Genomic DNA, 19,260 nt, shown 5'->3' on the forward strand with positions numbered 1-19,260 from the left:
GGCTGTGGGCCCTTAGGGGTGGCTGAGGGCCCTTAGGGGAGGCTGTAGATGACCGTGGCTGTGGGCCCTTAGGGGAGGCTGTAGATGGCCGTGGCTTTGGGCCCTTAGGGGAGGCTGTAGATGACCATGGCTGAGGGCCCTTAGGGGAGGCTGTAGATGGCCGTGGCTGTGGGCCCTTAGGGGAGGCTGTAGATGACCGTGGCTGTGGGCCCTTAGGGGAGGCTGTGGGCCCTTAGGGGAGGCTGTAGATGGCCGTGGCTGAGGTCCCTTAGGGGAGGCTGTAGATGGCCGTGGCTGTGGGCCCTTAGAGGAGGCTGTGGGCCCTTAGGGGAGGCTGTAGATGGCCGTGGCTGAGGGCCCTTAGGGGAGGCTGTAGATGGCCGTGGCTGAGGGCCCTTAGGGGAGGCTGTAGATGGCCGTGGCTGTGGGCCCTTAGAGGAGGCTGAGGGCCCTTAGGGGAGGCTGTAGATGGCCGTGGCTGAGGGCCCTTAGGGGAGGCTGTAGATGGCCGTGGCTGTGGGCCCTTAGGGGAGGCTGTAGATGGCCGTGGCTGTGGGCCCTTAGGGGAGGCTGTGGGCCCTTAGGGGAGGCTGTAGATGGCCGTGGCTGAGGTCCCTTAGGGGAGGCTGTAGATGACCGTGGCTGTGGGCCCTTAGGGGAGGGTCAAGTCCATGGCTTGGAAACACTTTGGCTGGCATGGAGAGATCTTTGGAATCGGCAATGTAAGACAAATTGCTGTACTTTTGACACATGTCGTTCTTTTGCTTTGCCCTTTGAACCGGACCAGGTTGGCGTTTGTTGTCACATGGATAAATGAAGAGCCTGGCGGGACGGGTTGGACTGAGGGGCTGGTGTGGGGGACGGGGCGGAGAGGCACTCGTCCCGCCCCTGGGGGTGCACCTGCTCCCCCTGTCCCTGCCTCTGTCCTGCTTTGTCACAGCCAGCAGACTCTTTGTCAGGCCCGCTTGTATTCAGAAATGGGGTAGATTATCCATAGATGAGGGAGCTTGGTCCAGGATGTTTATGAGGAATTCTAAAAGAGTGCGTTAACTCTTTCAAGCTGTGTGGTGCTGCATGGGATGACTAATTTGCTAAATAGTACCTCTGTGGTCCAGAGGAAGCAGTTAGCTGCCCCAAGTGCCTACTTTCCATCAGTGAATTAATTACCCGGCTATTTCTAGCTCAGGGTTTATTAGGCAGATTCCCTGATTCATCATTTTAGCTTTTATTTTAAATTTCGGGCTAAAGGCACTTTTTAGCAGCTTTGTGGAAGTTGTTCATTCTTACGAAATGGTGCAGTCGAAAAGCTTTATACAGAAAGGTGTTCTTGGGTGAATTGTAGAGTCGGGCAGCTTTTCAACGTGACCTGTCCCTCCCAGGGTTGAGATGAACTCGGAGCACTGTCATGCAATTATTTTTTCTGTTTTGTTGCTCTGATGGGTAGCTTTCAGCATGTGGAAATTTGCAGATAATTTGTTTTTATAAGTAAGAAAACACAGCTGATAAAACTGTTGCCGATGTGCTAACATGGTTTCTGTCATTTTTTCTCTTAGTGAAAATTTTTATAAAATCTATTAAGGAGATACTTTTTTAAAAAAGGGTATCCTTTCTTAGAACTAGCAGAAGTAACAGTCTCTTTGGCCTAGCAGTGCACATAGTACGCGATTGTTATAAATATGTTATTTCCTTTTCAGGTTCCCATCCTTAGTAAAAAAGAAGACGTTTTTGCATATTTAGCTAAATATTCAGTGCCAATGGTCCGAGCAACGTGGCTGATCAAGATGACTTGTGCCTATTACTCTGCTTTCTCTGAAGCGAAAATGAAGAAACGCCAGTCGACGGACCCCAACCTGGGTAAGCGAGACAGTGTGCCGTGGTGTGTGTGTCGCTGCCGCCTACACCCTCTGCACACGGCCCAGCGAGGTGAGTGCTGGGGGGTCATAGTGAGGATGGAGAGGCTGGTCCCCGGCACCCAGCCCCGGAACCCTGACCCCATCAGCAGGCCCCGTTGACGTCACCTCGGCCGTGCCCTGCACCCGAGGACTTTTCACGACCACGGTTGTTGAAGTGCTGGTTTAAGCCGCCAGCCTCTCTTGGCCGGATGCCGTGACAGCTTCCTAGCTGGTGTCCCCGCTTCCACACTTGTTCCTTCCGCCATTGCCACACTGACCCCTGAGCCTGTGTCAGAGCCGTTCACACCCCTATCTATGGCTTCACCACCGTGTCTTACTGCAGCGAGGAGGCACAGCCAGGATCTCCCTGTGGCCATGGAGGCCGCCCCCGCTCCGCCCCCAATCCGCCCCTGCTCCCGGGGAGGTTCCGGCCGGGCCGCCTGCCTTCTCTCGCCCCCTCCTTTCCTGGGAGTCTGCGTCGGCTCGTCCCTGTGCCCGGCTGCTCTGGAGGGCTTTTCTGTGCCTGCTCTGCCCTGAGGCCCTGGCTCAGGTGTCCCTTCCTCGGCAGCCTTTCTGTGGACCCCTCGCTGAAGAGCACTTCCTGTCCCCACCCACCCACCCAGTGATGGCCTCACGGGTTGCTGTTTACTTCACAGCGCATTTCACTCTCTGAAATTATCTTTGTGTCTGTCATTCCCCCGGCGTACACCTGTGAGCATGTGCGCGCGCGCGCGCGCACACACACACACACACACACACACACACACACACACAGGCGCGCGCGCGCATGCACGCTGGTTCATGGTAGGTATTTGTTGAATGAACTGAGGGAAGGTATTTTTAGCCACAGCCTTCACCCTCTTGGTGATTAGACAGCGACTCCTTGAGGCGACGCTAAAACATGCTTTATGAAAGGCCTGTTGCCACATTAGCAATGTGCAGAGCGTTATATACAGAGAGATGCCCGTTTAACAATAGGGTTACAAGCAGGTTCCTATGAAATGAAAGTGCGCTTATGATTTTGTACAGGAGGACCCAACTCTGAAGCTCTGAGGAGGAGGGACAGACAGTGGGTGTCCTGCGATCAGGCAGGGTCTTCAAGAAGCGGCAGGCGGGGCTGTGATATGGCTCTGAGAGCATAAAAACAATTCAAAACAAAACAAAACATGAATTTTATGGCTGTCACTTTGAGGGTTAGCATATCTCCTATATTAAAACAAGCAAGCAAAAATGAACTCCAGTGAAGAAAACACCCCGTGTGAGTGAGTGTGTTGTATGTGCGTGTGTGAGTGTGTGTGTGTGAGTGTGTGAATGTCTAGGTGAAGCCGGGGTGGTCACGCCCGCTAACAGTGGCTGTCTTTGAGTGTGGTTCTCACGGTCCTCAGTTATGCTGCACTCTGAGTTTAATTTTTTTCATCAGCTTCTTATTTCCTCATCTACTTATTTTATTGGGGGACACAAGAAGTGCCCCCTTTTTATTACTAAAGAAATGCTCTCGTTTCTGTATTTTCAAATGGGGCTGCAGAAGATGCAAGGTTCAAGTTCCTCTTCTCCGTGTCGGTTCTCCTTCCTGAGCTCGCCTTTATTCACACGTGTGCACACACACACGCTCACACGCATGTGCACCCGCACCCGCACATATATATGCAGTTCTTGTTCCGTGTCTGCCTCTCGACACTGAGGGCCTCTGTGGCTCTCCCCCGCGGCCCTCCTGTCCGCTGCTCGCCAGCCTCCTGTACTTGCATGCCGGGTAGGCACCGGAAGCCTAGGGCACAGCAGGTGCTCATCCTGGCACCTCCGGCCCGGCCTTTGCACCTCCCGCAGGCTCCCCTCTCAGCAGACCTTGGTGTCGTCCCCGGGTGGGCGGAGGGAGAAGCCGCGTGTGTTGTCGCCCTGGGCTCTTCTTCTTCCAGAGCGCAGCGTTCGGTCCCGCGGCCGTCCTGCGAGCTTCACTTTCAGAGTGCAGCCGGCAGCTGACGGTGTGTCCCTCCGCCCTCCGCGGCCACACTGGCCCCCAGTCCCAGCCCTCCACCGCCCTTTCTCGTGCTGTCACGGGGGCCGCTGGCTGATCTGGGCCCCGTTCTCGCTTCTCTAATGACGGCTTTCTACTTTGTCACTAACATGTCAGCGAGGCCATACTCCTGTGCTCAGAGTCCTCCTTGTCTCACTCAGATTTCTACATCAGCCGACACCAGCGACAGCAGTGAGCTGTGGCACACTGTGGCCTCAGGGCCTTGGCCTGTGCTATGCTCTCTCCCCCCACACCCACACCCATGGATGGCCGCCTGCGCCCTCCCTGCTCTGCCAGCAGCTCTGATGGCACCTTCTCTGGGATGCCTTCCCAGACCTGTCTCCTGTCACCTTGTCTTCTTGTCCTGCTTTAGTTTTTGTAACAGCTCCTTTATGGGTTTTTTTGTTTTGTTTTGTTTTTGTTTTTTTGAGGAGAGAGACAGGAAGGAAGAGAGAGGAGAAGCATCAGCTTGTAGTTGCATCCCTTTAGTTTTCATTGATTGCTTTCTCACATGTGCCTTGACTGGAGGGCCCCAGTTGCACCAGTGACCCATTGCTTAAGCCAGCAACATTTAGGTTCAAGCCGGTGACCCCACACTCAAGCCGCATGAGCCCACACTCAAGCTGGCGACCTCAGGGTTCTGAACCTGGGACCTCAGCGTCCCACATCGATGCTCTATACTGGTCAGGCTCGTAAGAGCTCTTAATACCATCTCATGTTCCACTTGAATTAATTTGTGATCACTTATCTCCACCCTCTCCCAGCTATAATGTTTCTCGTGAGAAACATCAGATTTGTTGAGCGCTGGATCCTGTAGGACAGCACCTGGCATACAGAAGGCGCTCAGCAATCTCTGAGAGAAATAAATGACTACTTAGGTCTGAGGGGCGTGTGTGTGTGTGTGTGTGTGCGTGTGCGTGTGTGTGCGTTTGCGTGCGTGTGTGCGTGCGCGCGCGTGTGTGTGTATGTGTGTGTGCGTGTGTGCGTGCGTGCGCGTGCGTGTGCGTGTGTGCGCATGCGCCGTTTGCCCTAGCTCATAATCCTGGGAACTTCAGCCCCCGCTGTGTTGGAGAGTCGACTCCTCCAGCCTTCAGATTCTCTTCATATGCTTTTGTAACTTGTTCCTGTCACTGTTTTCCTCGATGCTTAGTTTAATCTGATTTTAACTGTCACAGAAAAGCAAAAAAGGGTGATTGTGCAGGAATGAATCTGCCAAATGGAACATAAAACAATTCTGGGACAAATAAACGTTTGACAGGCCCTTATCATTTGTGCAGAACGCGTGTGGACGGAGTTGTCCGGAATCCCAGATACGAGTGTATCCCAGGACCACATGCTTTCCTCCACCAAATAGACGGAGGGAAGCCTCACTCCAGTTTCTAGCGAGCATCATGGACTTTCTGTGAGACTCATTACATCTGCCCTTCATTTTCTTCCCAGTGTAACCGGTTGGTATTTTGATGGGGTTACTTTCTGCCCCCACAAACCTGAAATTTCTACTGTTTGCACATCCACAGTGGATGGTGGGTTAGATTCACCCACTAGGTTGCTTTTTTTTTCTCCCTATAAACCACATAACATGATTCTGTGTTTTGACTTGGTTTATTTACAGAGTGTTATAGTTCATAGGTCTCTATGGTTATTCATGTGTATTAAGGAGTGTGAATTTTTGCCTGGCCTGTGGTGGCGCAGTAGATAAAGTGTCGGCCTAGAACACTGAGGTCGTGGGTTCGAAACCCTAGGCTTGCCTGGTCAAGGCACATATGGGAGTTGATGCTTCCTGCCCCTTCTCTCTCTCTCTCTTCTCTAAAATGAATAATAAGTAAAAAAAAAAATTAAAAAAAAAAAGTGTGAATTTTCAATCCATGAAAATCAAGTGCCTACTACTATACAACGTCTCGTGGTACAGTAGAAAAGCTTTGACCTAAACAATGTTTAAGGCTAAAACTGGAAGTATTTTTAAGGTGCGTGCGTGTCTGGAGTCCAGCCCTGGCCTCTCAGTCTAGCATCTCCTCGAGCTTTGGGCCTCCTGTTCCCAGGGCTGCCCCTCGGGGTCTGTGGGTCTCCAGTCGCTGTGGACAGTGGTCTTTTCAACCTTGACCCACAATCTATACTGCCTTTTTTATTTTTATTTTTATTTTTTAGGTGAGAGGAAGGGGAGATAGTGAGGTAGACTCCCACATGCATCTGGCAACCCCATCTTGGGCCAGTGCTTGAGTACAGAGATATTTTTAGTGCCTGAGGCTGACTCCCTCAGACCAACCGAGGTATCTTCCACGCCTGGGGCCACTTTCAAACCAACCAGAGCCACTGGCTGTGGAAAGGAAGAGGGAGAGAAAGGGGAGAGGGACAGGGGAGAAGCAAATGGTCAGTTTCTCTGTGTGCCCTGACCGAGAATCGAACCCATGACCTCCACCCGCCAGCTGACGCTCTACCACTCACTGGCCGGGGACCCATATTGCCTTTCTTTTCATGTCTTTTTTTTTTAGTCTGTTTTACATCTGTAACAGTTCTTCTGCTTAAAGAGAACAGAGCAGTTGTTTTGTAGACTGTCCCTTGGTTTGCGTTTGTCCAGCTCCTCGTCATTAGATTCAAGTGACGACGCCCTTTTTGCTAGGAATGCCGGGAAGCAGTGCTGGAGGAGTCTCAGTAGATCGTGTCCCGTGGTCTCAGTACTGGTGGTGACATTGTGATCATTTGAGTGAGGTGGTGCCTCCCAGATCTCTCCACAGCAAAGTGGCTATTGTATCTTTCTAACTAATAAGTAACTGAGCTACATAAGTATCCGGTTCATCTCCTGACATGTGTTTTTGAAATGCAGGAGTAGCATACTATCCATCCTATATGAAATCACATGCTTTGGAATATCTTGGTTTACTGTGGGCCTGCTGCCCCTAAATAGCCTCCCCCTTTCCGCCTGTCCTCAGCGCCTTCTTCAGCTTCTGTAAGCAAGGTGAGCGGGGTGGTGCGTGTGGAAGCATTGGGCTGCGCAGACATAGCTACAATGTAGTGAGTTTCACTCTCCCCCCAAACAATACAGCCAGGCAACTGCACACGGATCTGTGGGTTGAGTTGGATTCAAGTGCATACATTTCAGAAGATTAACTTGCAGTAGTAGGTTCCGTGTCTGGCTTTAATCATGGGAAGGATCACTCCGCACATTTGGGGCAAGGTTGACTGTCGGTGTCGCCCTTTTCTGGTGTTGGTTTTATGACTGGGTTGTTTTGGTGATTGTTCTTAGGATTTGTGAAGTTTTTATTTTATTATGTATATATAGATATGTATGTATGTATATATATTATTGTTTGTAATAGGAACATGTTTCATTTTCAGTTCCCATACTATAGCACGGCTGTTTGATTTTACTGAAGAGAGTTTTTCCTGAAGTTAAATGGGCTAACTGCAACAAGAGGTGTGTAAGTTCTTGAAACGTAGCGACACAGAATGCTCACTGTCACTGTGTAGCTCAGAGGGGTTGCCGCCCGGGGAGCTGGCAGTCAGCGGACACACTGCAGCGTGTCCCAGCAGTGCAGGGCGGCGTCTAGGCTGAGGGATGAGGTTTTGTGTAATGTCAAGGAGGGTAAAGAAATATTTGACTTGGGTGAATTCTAACACCAGGGCAGAGATTTTAAAATAGAAGTGAATTAGGGAAGTGTGCAGGAAGAAGCTGTAGTTTTTAGACCTTATGGGACCTAAAAAAAAAAACAAACCACTCAGGAACTTGGTGAGAGAGATACTTTGTTCACAGATGAGGAGGTTGGTGTGTGGATGGTGTGTGGAACCTCGCCATCTGGTCTCTGAGGCCTGTTCAGATATTGAGCTGGTCTGGGGGGTGGGGAGAGGCAGAATGCAGCTGTTAGCCCTTCCTTCCTTCCTCGACGTTTGGAAGGCTGGGATATAGGCCCTAGGGCTAAGAGTGAGATAAATAAACTGCAATGGGTGTCCCAGGGAACTTGGGAAGTCCAGGGAGACCCAAGGGGCAGTGACGTCCGAGTAGTTTGGAAGAAGAGGCATCTTTTCCCAGGAGAAGAGCGTTGGGGGTGTTGTGCTAGGAGAGGCATTTCTGTCAGAAGAGAATTGGGGTCACCAGGTAGTCTGACCAGGAGTGGAGCTGCCAGGACCCCCCCCCCCCCAGCTCAGGCGTCAGTGACCCGTGGGCGGCCACAGGAGGCTGTGGCTCCGGTGGGATGTGCGAGTTCTGGGCGCTGACAACGGGGGCCACGGGGGGCCTCTTAGGACCACTGGTGTTTCAGTAGGCCCTCAGTTTCTTGTCTGAAATGAGGGTGGGTGACGGGCCCTGTTAAGTATGAAATGAGTCAGTACTTGTGAAGTGTTCACAGCTGTGCCTGGCCCACCGTAAACGGCCCATGATTGGAGACTGTTAACAGCACGCTCGCGTCCCCACCGGGGTCACTGTCCCGACCAGCCAGCTCTTCCCGTTCTGGGCACTGCGCTGGGAGCCTTGTAGACGTTCTCTGTAGCCATCAGCAGAGCCTCGCAGCGGACGTTTTATTTTGTTTCCTGTGTGAGAGGCTCGAGCCTTGGACTTGGGCTTGGACTTGAGGTGGCTGGCCGGCACAGAGGGAGGTGGACTCCCTCGGGGCTGTTTGCTCTTTCCTGCTGCGGTAACCTGTTTGCTGGGCTGTGTGCATGTGGTGGGTCTGGGCCCCTGGAGGCAGAAGCATTGCTAGCTGCAGCCGCGGGATGTGGGGGCTGTAGGTGGGCCTGGAGGTCAGAACTCTGGTTCTCAGGAGGGCCGGGGAAGGCAGAATGCCACGCAGGCCCGGGGGCCGGAGACCTGAGCAAACGGGAAGGATGAAATTGTTTATAAGGGGAGCAGCCCGAATTCTGGTTGGGAATTGTTGGGTCCTCAATCTGGTGAGGAGTGACAAGATGTATCATGGGTGTGAGGTCTCCTTTGGGCGACCCAGATAGATCAGAAGAAGTTAAAGTGCTTCCTGGTTCCACTGCCCGGGACCCGGTCTGCTCACCCGTGTACCCCGGGGTTTTGCTGGGTTGGCGGCTAGAGTTGGATGAGAGCCTTCTTGGTTGATTGTACTCTTGGAAGCACTGTCCTTATCTATCCCCTCCCTGCCCCGCCCCCCCAATACAAAGAAACAGCTACCCTTCCTGCACCACGGGTAGTTAATTTGCGACATATTCACTGAGCCATTTGGACTGCAAAAATAAACCCTGCTGAACACACCATTGACAGTCTGGGCTCTTATCTGAGCCAACCAGCTACTTTCAGTTTGGGGCCTAGCTTTTTTTGATTCCAACACAAGTGAAGATTGCCACCACTTGTATCTCATTTGTTATAAAACATGTCCGCCTTGCATGCCATAGAAATAACTCGGAAGGTTGGACGGAGTGCTTGTCTAAGTGTAATTTAAATTCATGCTTTACCTAGGCAGGAAAATTAGGTTTTAATTGAGGGGGTAACTGGCTGTCTGTTAAAGAGCATTCTCCAACAAGAAGGGAACAGGGACCGTGGGTGAGTGGGCCCGCAGCTGTCCCGACCCCAGCCGCCCTCCCTCGGAAGTGTTGGCATTCACGGAGCCACGCCCGAAACCGCGGTAGCATGGGCTACGGCTAACTACCGACGTTCTTCTGTAAAAACAGGCTTTCTTTTATCAGCCGTGATAAATCATAACGCGTTCTAGAAAAAGGCTGAGTCAATGCTAAACGCATTTTTTAATTATCAATCTTCACAGTGAGAATTGCTGTAATTGCACCTTTACTGTGGAAAAAATGAGTTTCTCTATTTTTAAAAAAACTTCTCTTTGGTCATTGTTACGGGTTTGTGAGTTTTTATTGATTCGGTATTCTACGTCCAGTGACACGTGTTGTTCGTTTTGGTGCACATTGTCCCAAACAGAGGTGGCCAGTGGGAGATACTACAGGCTCTCCTGTGTCCTTTCGCTGTGACACCGTTTACCTGGCGTCTGTTTGCTGCTTGACACAGGAGGGTGGCCAGGCGCCCCTTGTACGATTTCTGCCTCAGGTCCTCATTTGGCCATCTCTCTAGGGACCCTGCTTCTTCTGGTGTCTTGACAGCAAGATCTGGATGCCGAAAGCACCATTGCTCTCAGGGTGCACGGCACCTTGTCCTGTCAGTGGGTGGGTGGAGACTCACACTGCATGTGTGCCTGTGCATGTGGCAGTTTATAATCCTGTTATTATTCATTTCTTTTGAATTATTGGGGTGACATTGGTTGGCAAACCCACACAAATTTCAAGTGTACAACTCAGTCAAACATCACCGGCATACTACATTGTGTGCCCATTGTCCCAAGCGAAGTCTCTACCTCCATTTCCACTGCCTTTGCCCACCTCCACCTCCCCTCACCCCTTTCCCGCCGGCTCTCACCACACTGTTGTGTGTATGTGTATGTTGTGTGTGTGTGTGTGCGCGCGCGCGCTTAATCCCTTCACCTTTTCACCCAGCCCTCCACCCCCTCCCATCCGACAGCTGTCAGTCTGTTCTCTGTGTCTATGAGTCTATTTCTGTTTTGTCTTTTATTCATTTTTATTTTGTTCATTAGATTCCAGATATAAGTGAGAACACCCATCATGGTACTTGTCTTTCTCTGACTGGCCTGTTTCACTTAGCATGATACTCTCCAGGTTTATCCGTGCTGTTGCAAGGATAAGATTTTCTTTTTCCCTCCCTTTCTTCTATGGCCAAGTACTATTCCATTGTGTAAATGTACCACAGTTTTGTGGGGTTTTTTGTTTTTTTTACCCACTCATCCACTGATGGGCACTTGATCTATTTCCAGATCTTGGCTACTGTAAATACCGCTTCAGTGAACACGGAGTGATTATATTCTTTTGAATTAGTGTTTTGAGTTTTTTCAAATATATTCTCAGAAGTGAAAATTAAAAAACTTTTTTTAAAATTTATTGAGGAAACTCCATACTGTTTTTCACAGTGGCTGCACCAGTCTGCATTCCCACCATTAGTACACAAGGGTTCCCTTTTCTCCACATCCATGCCAACACTTGTTTGTTGATTTGTTGATAGCCATTCTGAAATGGCTCGATTAGAGCCAGCTGGCCTGGGCACTGAGGACGGCTCCATGGCCTCTACCTCAGGTGCTAGAATGGCTCCGGGTGCAGCAGAGCAACACCCCGGATGGGCAGAGCATCGCCCCCTGGTGGGCATGCGGGGTGGGTCCCGGTCAGAGTGCATGCGGGAGTCTGTTTCTACCTCCCCACCTCTCACTAAATAAAAAGAAACATCATTCAGACCTCATTCATCATGGAATTAAATGCCCATGCAAAGTGTAAAAAGAAAATGTTAATTTATTTTGCTGTGCCAGTGACCGGAGCTTTCTGCGGCGTCCTGTGTAGCAGGAGCAGGGAGAGGGGTGTGGGCTGTGAGGTGCCCGCTGTCACGATTCAGGCAGCGGCTGGCAGGCAGGGTCTCCTCCGAGCTGGCCCTCGTGCCTGCACCTCCAGCAGGTCCCGGGTGAGGGTGGTCCCGGCCTTTGTGCCAGGGCTCAGGAGAGCACCGGGGCGTGTCCTCGGTAGGGCTGCGGTCGCAGACCACCCACGGCATGGTCTCCGATGGGGACGGTGGTGGGGACTTGTCCTAAAGGGTTCATGAAAGGTACCAGTGTCATATTTGTCAAAATAATGTCCCCGTTATTCATGCTGGGAATATCTCACCATGGGCAAGCCTCACTTGGGTTTCTGCAGAAGCCGGAAAGACTGAGAACCTTCCTGGAGGACAGCATGGTGGTGATCTCAAACCGCTGACAAGGTCTGGGGCCCCTGCGGCCGGGCTTGGTGTGGGCCCCTCCACGAGGAGGAAGCCCCCAGGCTGTCCTTGTGCCAGGAAGCTGGTCGTATGACTGACGTGTGGAAAAAGAAATTCTTGTTCGAGGGGCTAAAATTGGATTCTGTGGTTGCCCAGAGCCTGGCCGTCAGAGGCATGGATGGGGTTGATAGGGAGAGAGACACCTAGAAACAAATCCCCCGATGAGCGGTTAGCGTTGTCTACGCTGGAACGGGACAGGAACCGGGGACCCGGCAGCAGGAGGGGAGACCAAGCAGAGTCAAATGCTCTTCTCCTCGGGCCTCAGATGCCGCCGGGGCCTGCAGGCAGGGCGGGGCAGTGAGGAGTGGCCGCTCTGTGGGGGGGCACAGCCCCTCTGCCCCTGCCAGCCCCCCCCCCCCCCGGTGTCAGCTCTTCTTGCCCGCTCTCTGCCTGAGATCTTGCCACCCTGGCCACTCTGGTCTCTGTGTACCTTGAAATCCTGACGCGTGAACTGTCTGTCACAGTTGTGCGGTTATCTGTACATCCCGAAGAGTGGCACTTGTCCTTTCGGGGGCATGTGTTTCCTCTCCTCCCTCGGCTGTATCATTCACTCCGTGAACTGAAGGCCCTGTCGTCAGCTCCTGACCTCTCTCAGGCTCCTGCCCTGGCTTTCACCCTTCCCTCGAGCTGGAGAGGGAGAGAGAGAGAGACAGACTCGGCCAGACGTCTCCCTTAGCCACCTGCGCGCTCCACCTGGACAGACTCACCTGTGCTCCTTACTGGCCTTCCTGGGTGTGGCCGGTGAGACCCTGCCTTGCCTGCCTTCCCCTCCGTGGGCCGCTGCCCGCCAGCCCTCTGAGTGACGCAGCTTTGCTTCCTCCTGGCACGCATCACAGCTCTGAGCACATTACATATCACTTCATTCTCAAAACAGCCCTGTAGGCCGAGTACACTTACCAGCCTGTTTACAGACAAGCAGCTGAGGCACCCGGGGGCAGAATGAGCTGCCCGGGACCCCACAGCTGGCTGGCACCTGGCGTGGGACAGGACTCAGGCCGCTGGCGGGGGGTCCTGAGCTCTTCACCACCACGCCAGCAGCGTGCGCCCGGGCTCAGTGGGCGGGGCGGGGCGCCCCGTGAGTGCACAGTGATGTTCTTCCCTGCAGAGTAAAGCTGCCTGCCCCTGGGACCGTGTCTGCTGGACACTTCCACTGAACCTGCTAGGAAACGGTCCCCACACCCACGGCCCCACCCTGACCCTCCTTCCGGCCGTTGGACCCGTGTGCCCACCTGTTGACCGTGACTGCGCAAGTACCCCACGTTCAGGGGGTCACCTCCGAAGTCAGGGCCAGGAAGCTGCGTCCACGTGCTGGGTCGCATCCGTGTCGACCCTGGTTGTGACGTTATGTGCTGCGGTTTTACAAGATGGTAGCCTTTGGGAAAAGTCAGTCAAAAGTTAGTCAGAGGTATGTGGGATCTCTCTGTGCTGTTCTCTACAATGGCATGGGACTCTGTAATTACCTCCAAATAAGAAGCTTGGTGAGAACAGAAAGTTAATGAAACCCGACGTAGTGGAGGCAGCGGTTCGGCCTCCTTCCTCCCCTGCGCGCTGCCTCTGTCCCACCTCGCAGTCCACGGCCCATGGACCTGGAGCGCCCAGCCCTCTGTTCCCTCCTCTTCAGAACCAGGATGGTTCTGTTCCGCCTGCTCCTCTTCTGTTCCCGCCTCCGTGGGCTCGCCGCTGCACGGGGCAGCCTCCTTGTCATTTGTCTCCCAGACAGCTTTCCCGAGAGTCTGAATTTACATACCTGATTTCTTTGCCTAAAATCCTTTTGTGGCTTGTAACCATTTGTGATTAAAAAGACCAAACGCCATAGCTTGTCATTGCCTGTGTTTGTCTTCGGGCATCTGGTTATAAAGGCAGGTTTCTAGACCCCTTGCCAGCTACGGGGTTGAAACCTCTGAGTCGTAGCGCCCTCTGGTGACCACTTTGCACACTAGCGTCTGAGGACCTCCGGCCCTGGCCGCCTCCCTAGCCTCACTGGGGACCCTTTCTCCCGTTCTGCTCTGTCTTCCTCCCTGCTGGCTGCATTGTCTGTGGACCTCCTTGGTACCAGCCCGCAAGATGGGGCTAAAATGCCCCCCTTGCTTCCTCTCGGGGTCCCATGACAAGTCAAAGCACTAATCACATTGCTGGCAATACCTGTGTCCCTGTGTGCCTCCTCCACTCAGGGACGCACGGCCCCAGCTGGGGACTGCTCTCTCCTCAGCTGTGAGCCCCAAGCCCCAGGAGAGCACTGGCCCCACAGTAGGCATTTAATGCTTGGTGCTGAATACCCATGGTTAGGCTGTCTTGAGTGGTCACCAAGTGATAGATCTCCAAGTAACAGTCTCTAGAGTCATCGCTCAATAAGTAAAACCAGAGAGACGGCCAGTTCAGAGTAACGCAGCTACTGGTCCGCACAGAAACAGATACTCAGTATTCGCCAGTAAACTCCAGCGTTCTCCAGGCGGTCCTGTGTTAGAGAGCCTTTTTTCTTTTACGCATTAAAAAAATGCTTCGGCCATTTATTTATGCCACCACATTCTCACCGGTGCCAGCAGCTGTCAACACCTTCCCTGGACAGGCTGGTCTTACTAAGTAACCACTCAGCAGAATACGCGCTGGCCAGTGGGCTGACCGTGGTCTCCGTGCATGGAGGCGGCAGTTGCTGTTTGGGCTGTTTTGTGTCCAGGCTGCTGGTCAGCCTCCTGACCACCCCTGCCCTTCCCCCAGGGCACAGTGGCTAGATGGGGGATTTCCGGTTTTCTCTGAGTCATTTCATAGAATACAACTGATGAACTTCCAGAAGTCTTTTATTATGGAAATCTCAAACACAGACACATATGGAAGATTGTAATCAGGTCCGCTGACCCTTCGCCTGGTTTAACCGTGAGCTCCTAGCCACGCGTGTTTCTACCCTTCACACTCCTCCCTGCTCCCCGGCCCCTCAGAGGCCTGTGGTGTACAGTGAATTACTGTTGGTCAGTGTGGAATGGCCTGTTACTTCATGAAGTGCAAATGCTTTCTTACCAGTGGTAAAGTATTTTAAGGAAACATTTTTTTCAAATGTTGTAACAGCTTTACAAAGATATAATCTGCCTGCTTTAAAATTCATTTAAAATGTACAATTAAGTGGTTTTTAGTGTGCTTAGAGTTGTGAAACCATCACCATATTTTAAACAATTTTCATCACCTTTATAAGAAATCTTGTAGGCTCTGGTCAGGTGGCTAAGTGGATAAAGCATCGTCCTGGCCCGTCGAGGTCGTGGGTATAATTCCCAGTCAGAGCACATGTGAGAAGCAATCAATGAGTACACAACTAAATGAGACAACTAAGTGGAACTGGGAATTGATGCTTCTCTCTCTCCTTCCCCCTCCCCCTCTTCCTCCTCTCCCCCATCTCTCCCCTCCCCCTCTCTCCTTGCCCCCTCTCTCACCTCCCCCCCTCCCTCCATCGCTTCCTCCTGCTTCTCCTTCCTCGCCCCCCCCAATCAGTGGAAAAATTAATCTTGTAGCCATTAGCAGTTTCTCTTCACTTCTAGGCAGTGTAAATAGCATTATAGATTTGCCTTGGACATTTCATATAAATGGAGTCATAAAACATTTGGTTCTTTGAAACTGGCTTCTTTCGTTGGCACAATGTCTCCAATGTTCAACCGTGTTGTAGAATGTCAGTCCGCGTGGTTTCCATGGTGTGCACGTGACGCATTTTATCTATCCATTCGTCAGTGGATTGCTTTCACCTTTTGGCTGTTATGACATATGCTGCTACAAATACTTGTTTACAGGTTTGTGTGTGACTGTGTGTTTTCATTTTCCTTGGTATGTAACTGGTTGTGGGATTGGTGGGTTCTATGGTAACGCTGTTTAGTCTTTTGAGGAACTGCCAGCCTTTTCCACAGTGGCTGCGTAGTCTAACTTCTCCCAGCAGTGACGGAGAATTCCCACTTGTATGCGTTCACCAACACTTGTTATTATCTGTCTTTCTGTTTATAGCTGTCCTACTGGCATCCCGGTGTGGTTTTGCTTTGCATTTTCCTAATGACTAACGAGATTGAGCATCTTTTCATGTGCTTATTGGCCATTTGTATATCTTCTTTGGAGAAATGTCCATTCAGACCCTTTGCCCATTTAAAAAAATGGGTTATTTTGGTGTTCATTATTTATCATAGATCTGAGTCCCTTATTAAATATATGACTTGCAAATATTTTCTTTCAATTAACAGATTGGCTTTTTTCCTTTGTTGATGGTGTCCTTTGATAAAGAAAACATTTTAACAACAAGAACGTGAGGAAAGTAGTAGAAAACCTTTCTGGTATTCTTACTGAGTGTTCAGAAATGGCATGTTACGTGGAGTGAGATTTTTTCTCCCGTTCAGTGTGCCCCAGAGTCAGGCTGGTTGAACCCTCTGAGTCCTGCAGCTTTGTGCAGCAGGCTGTTCTCACCGTGCAGAGCCAGGCTGGTTGAACCCTCTGAGTCCTGCAGCTTTGTGCAGCAGGCTGTTCTCACCGTGCAGAGCCAGGCTGGTTGAACCCTCTGAATCCTGCAGCTTTGTGCAGCAGGCTGTTCTCACTGGGCAGAGCCAGGCTGGTTGAACCCTCTGAGTCCTGCAGCTTTGTGCAGCAGGCTGTTCTCACCGTGCAGAGCCAGGCTGGTTGAATCCTCTGAATCCTGCAGCTTTGTGCAGCAGGCTGTTCTCACCGTGCAGAGCCAGGCTGGTTGAACCCTCTGAGTCCTGCAGCTTTGTGCAGCAGGCTGTTCTCACCGTGCAGAGCCAGGCTGGTTGAACCCTCTGAATCCTGCAGCTTTGTGCAGCAGGCTGTTCTCACCGTGCAGAGCCAGGCTGGTTGAACCCTCTGAGTCCTGCAGCTTTGTGCAGCAGGCTGTTCTCACCGTGCAGAGCCAGGCTGGTTGAACCCTCTGAGTCCTGCAGCTTTGTGCAGCAGGCTGTTCTCACCGTGCAGAGGCGGGACCTTTTGTTGTGGTGGTGCAGCCTCAGAAGGAATCTCCCCTGGTGGCTTTGAGACAGGTTTTTCTCGAGGAGGGCGTCGTCTTTGACTTAACGTGCTGGAGCAAATGAGTCTCCGGAAAGGTGTGCGTGTCAGTCTCTGGACGTGGTGGGAGCTGTTAAAAAATGATCACTGTTGTATTTATTTTACAGAGCGGGTTCCCCACTGGCTTTGATATCAGGAAAAAAATGTAGCTAGGGAAATGAACCTTCATACTGTGTGTGTGTGTGTGTACATATTTACTGCAAGTTTATTAAAAAAATAATTGGAAGTTCAGTATTTGCATGGGCCTTTGTAGCACACTGATTAATAGGTGCTTCTGGTTGAGTTGGTTGTAATAAACACAGTGTATGAGAGAGAGAGTTTGGCATTTTCCCTGTCGGATGTTTGAAACCTTCAAGGTATATATGCAGCCTGACCAGGCGGTGGCGCAGTGGATAGAGCATCAAACCCCGAGGTCACCACCTTGAGCGTGGGCTCATCTGGTTTGAGCAAAGCTCACCAGCTTGGACCCAAGGTCGCTGGCTGGAGCAAGGGGTTACTCGGTCTGCTGAAGGCCCGCTGTCAAGGCACATATGGGAAAGCAATCAATGAACAACTAAGGTGTTGCAATGCGCAATGAAAAACTAATGATTGATGCTTCTCATCTCTCCTTTCCTGTCTATCCCTCTCTATGACTCTCTCTCTGTTTCTGGAAAAAAAAAAACACCAAAAAAACATAAAAAAAAAGGTATAAATGCAATGATGAATTTAAACTGGAAAGCAGAGATGTTTGTTTGTAGACTTGAGAGGCAGAATGATTGGGAGGAACTTGATTTAGTTTTTTGGGAGAACCTTGGGGTGCATTGATTCAAGTCAGTAATTGATGGTTGACTATGTGAGGCATAGTTTTGTGGGGATGAAAGAGAGACATAGAGGAAATTCTAATTTTTTTTCTTTACTTTTCTTTATTGATTTTAGGGAGAGAGAGATAGGAAAATCAGGAACATCAGTCTATTCCTGTATGTTCCCTGACCGGGGATCGAACGGGCAACCTCTTCAGGCGTCCCCAAACTACGGCCTATGGGCTGCATGCGGCCCCCTGAGGCCATTTATCCAGCCTCCGCCACACTTCCCGAAGGGGCACCTCTTTCATTGGTGGTCAGTGAGAGGAGCACTGTATGTGGCGGCCCTCCAACGGTCTGAGGGACAGTGAACTGGCCCCCTGTGTAAAAAGTTTGGGGACCCCTGCTATACTTTGGGATGATGCTCCAACCAACCGAGCTATCTGGCCAGGGCAGGAAATCCTAATCTATCAGAGAAGAGAGAGAGATGCCCGCTAGGTGGTAGGGTGGTGTCCAGGGACTAGAGAAGGCTCCATTTTGATGATAGTGTCTGTTGCTGGTGGTGCTGGTTGACCCAGGATCGGATGTGACATTGAATTCTTACATGTGAACGCAGGTGCGTAGGGAAGCTATCATGGGTGAAGGCTGCATCGTGGGCATGGGAGTCAGAAAGGACCGTGAGCTAGTGGAGTGTGTAGTGCTCGGTGGCAGGCAGAGTTTTACAGGACTCGGATTCCTAGCTAAGGAGGTTGGCCTTACTGCATCAAGGGTTGCTGACCTGTGGAAGGGTTTGGAACCAGAAAGGGGACATTGTTGTGGCAGCCCTCCCTCAGGCCATTATGTTTGTGTTGGCAGCTCAGGTCTGGCAGAGGCCGGGACTGACGTCATCGATGGCGAGCGCTGTCCTCTGCCAGCGAGGGCCTGGCCTTTAGTTTTCTTTCTAAACCCTTTTCATCCTGATGATGACGACAGCCAGCGGCCAGCTTATTGATCAGTTTCTGCATTACGTCCTGGGTGCCAGGTGACTCATGCTTCATGCTTACAGTCGCTTGGATGGTGTGCGTATTGATCCCTGCGGTAGGGCTGAGGGAGGTGAGACTCAGCCGAGTTGGGCGCGTCCTTCAGGTCGCATGGCTCAGTGACAGAGATGTGGGTTCAGGGCCATCCTGTTGCCGGTTCACTCTCCCAGCTCCGCTGAACGCGGCCTCTCTTGCCCCTCCGTTGATGGGGCGCTGGGGGCACCTTCTCCGTGAGCGTGAGCCTTGCTGCGTTTGGGGACTCTGTGCCCCCAGGGTGGGTGTCCCCCCCTGCTGAGCTTCCAGTCCCCTTACTGATATCACAGGGATCAGTATCGCAGGCAGGCCCAGAATGCAACTGGCACTCCTCTGTGCCCCTCCCCCACCCGTTATGCGTCTGTGCTTTGTCTTCACGTACCAGAGTGGGGCGTCCCACACCTGGGCTAGCCGCATAACCACGGGGAAGCCTACGGTGCCTGGATGTGGATGATGGTTGGTCGAGCTGCACGACCTCTGAAACCCCTTCTGCTTGGGGGTCTCGGCAGTCACAGAGAAGGGGTCTCGGCTGCGGGGTACCTGGGTGCCGGGGAGAGCCTTCTCCAAAGGACCGGGCATGCCCAGCAGCCCTGACCCCTCTCGCAGTGACATCCGCACCCAGGCACTGCCTGGTAACCCGGCATCGCCGACCCGAAACCCTCCT

At 51.9% G+C, this 19,260-nt stretch overlaps 1 protein-coding gene across 1 annotated transcript in view; it reads left to right on the forward strand.

Moving 5' to 3' along the window:
• The window catches only part of MED12L (mediator complex subunit 12L), a 356,828-nt gene that overhangs the window by 46,945 nt on the left and 290,623 nt on the right, over positions 1-19,260 (forward strand). Inside the window, exon 6 of the mRNA XM_066241720.1 lies at positions 1,695-1,854. Coding sequence (XP_066097817.1) covers positions 1,695-1,854 — 160 coding nt within the window. The remainder of the gene's footprint in view (positions 1-1,694; positions 1,855-19,260) is intronic.

This window comes from Saccopteryx bilineata, chromosome 8 (assembly GCF_036850765.1).
Source record: "Saccopteryx bilineata isolate mSacBil1 chromosome 8, mSacBil1_pri_phased_curated, whole genome shotgun sequence".
NCBI classification, from domain to species: Eukaryota; Metazoa; Chordata; class Mammalia; order Chiroptera; family Emballonuridae; genus Saccopteryx; species Saccopteryx bilineata.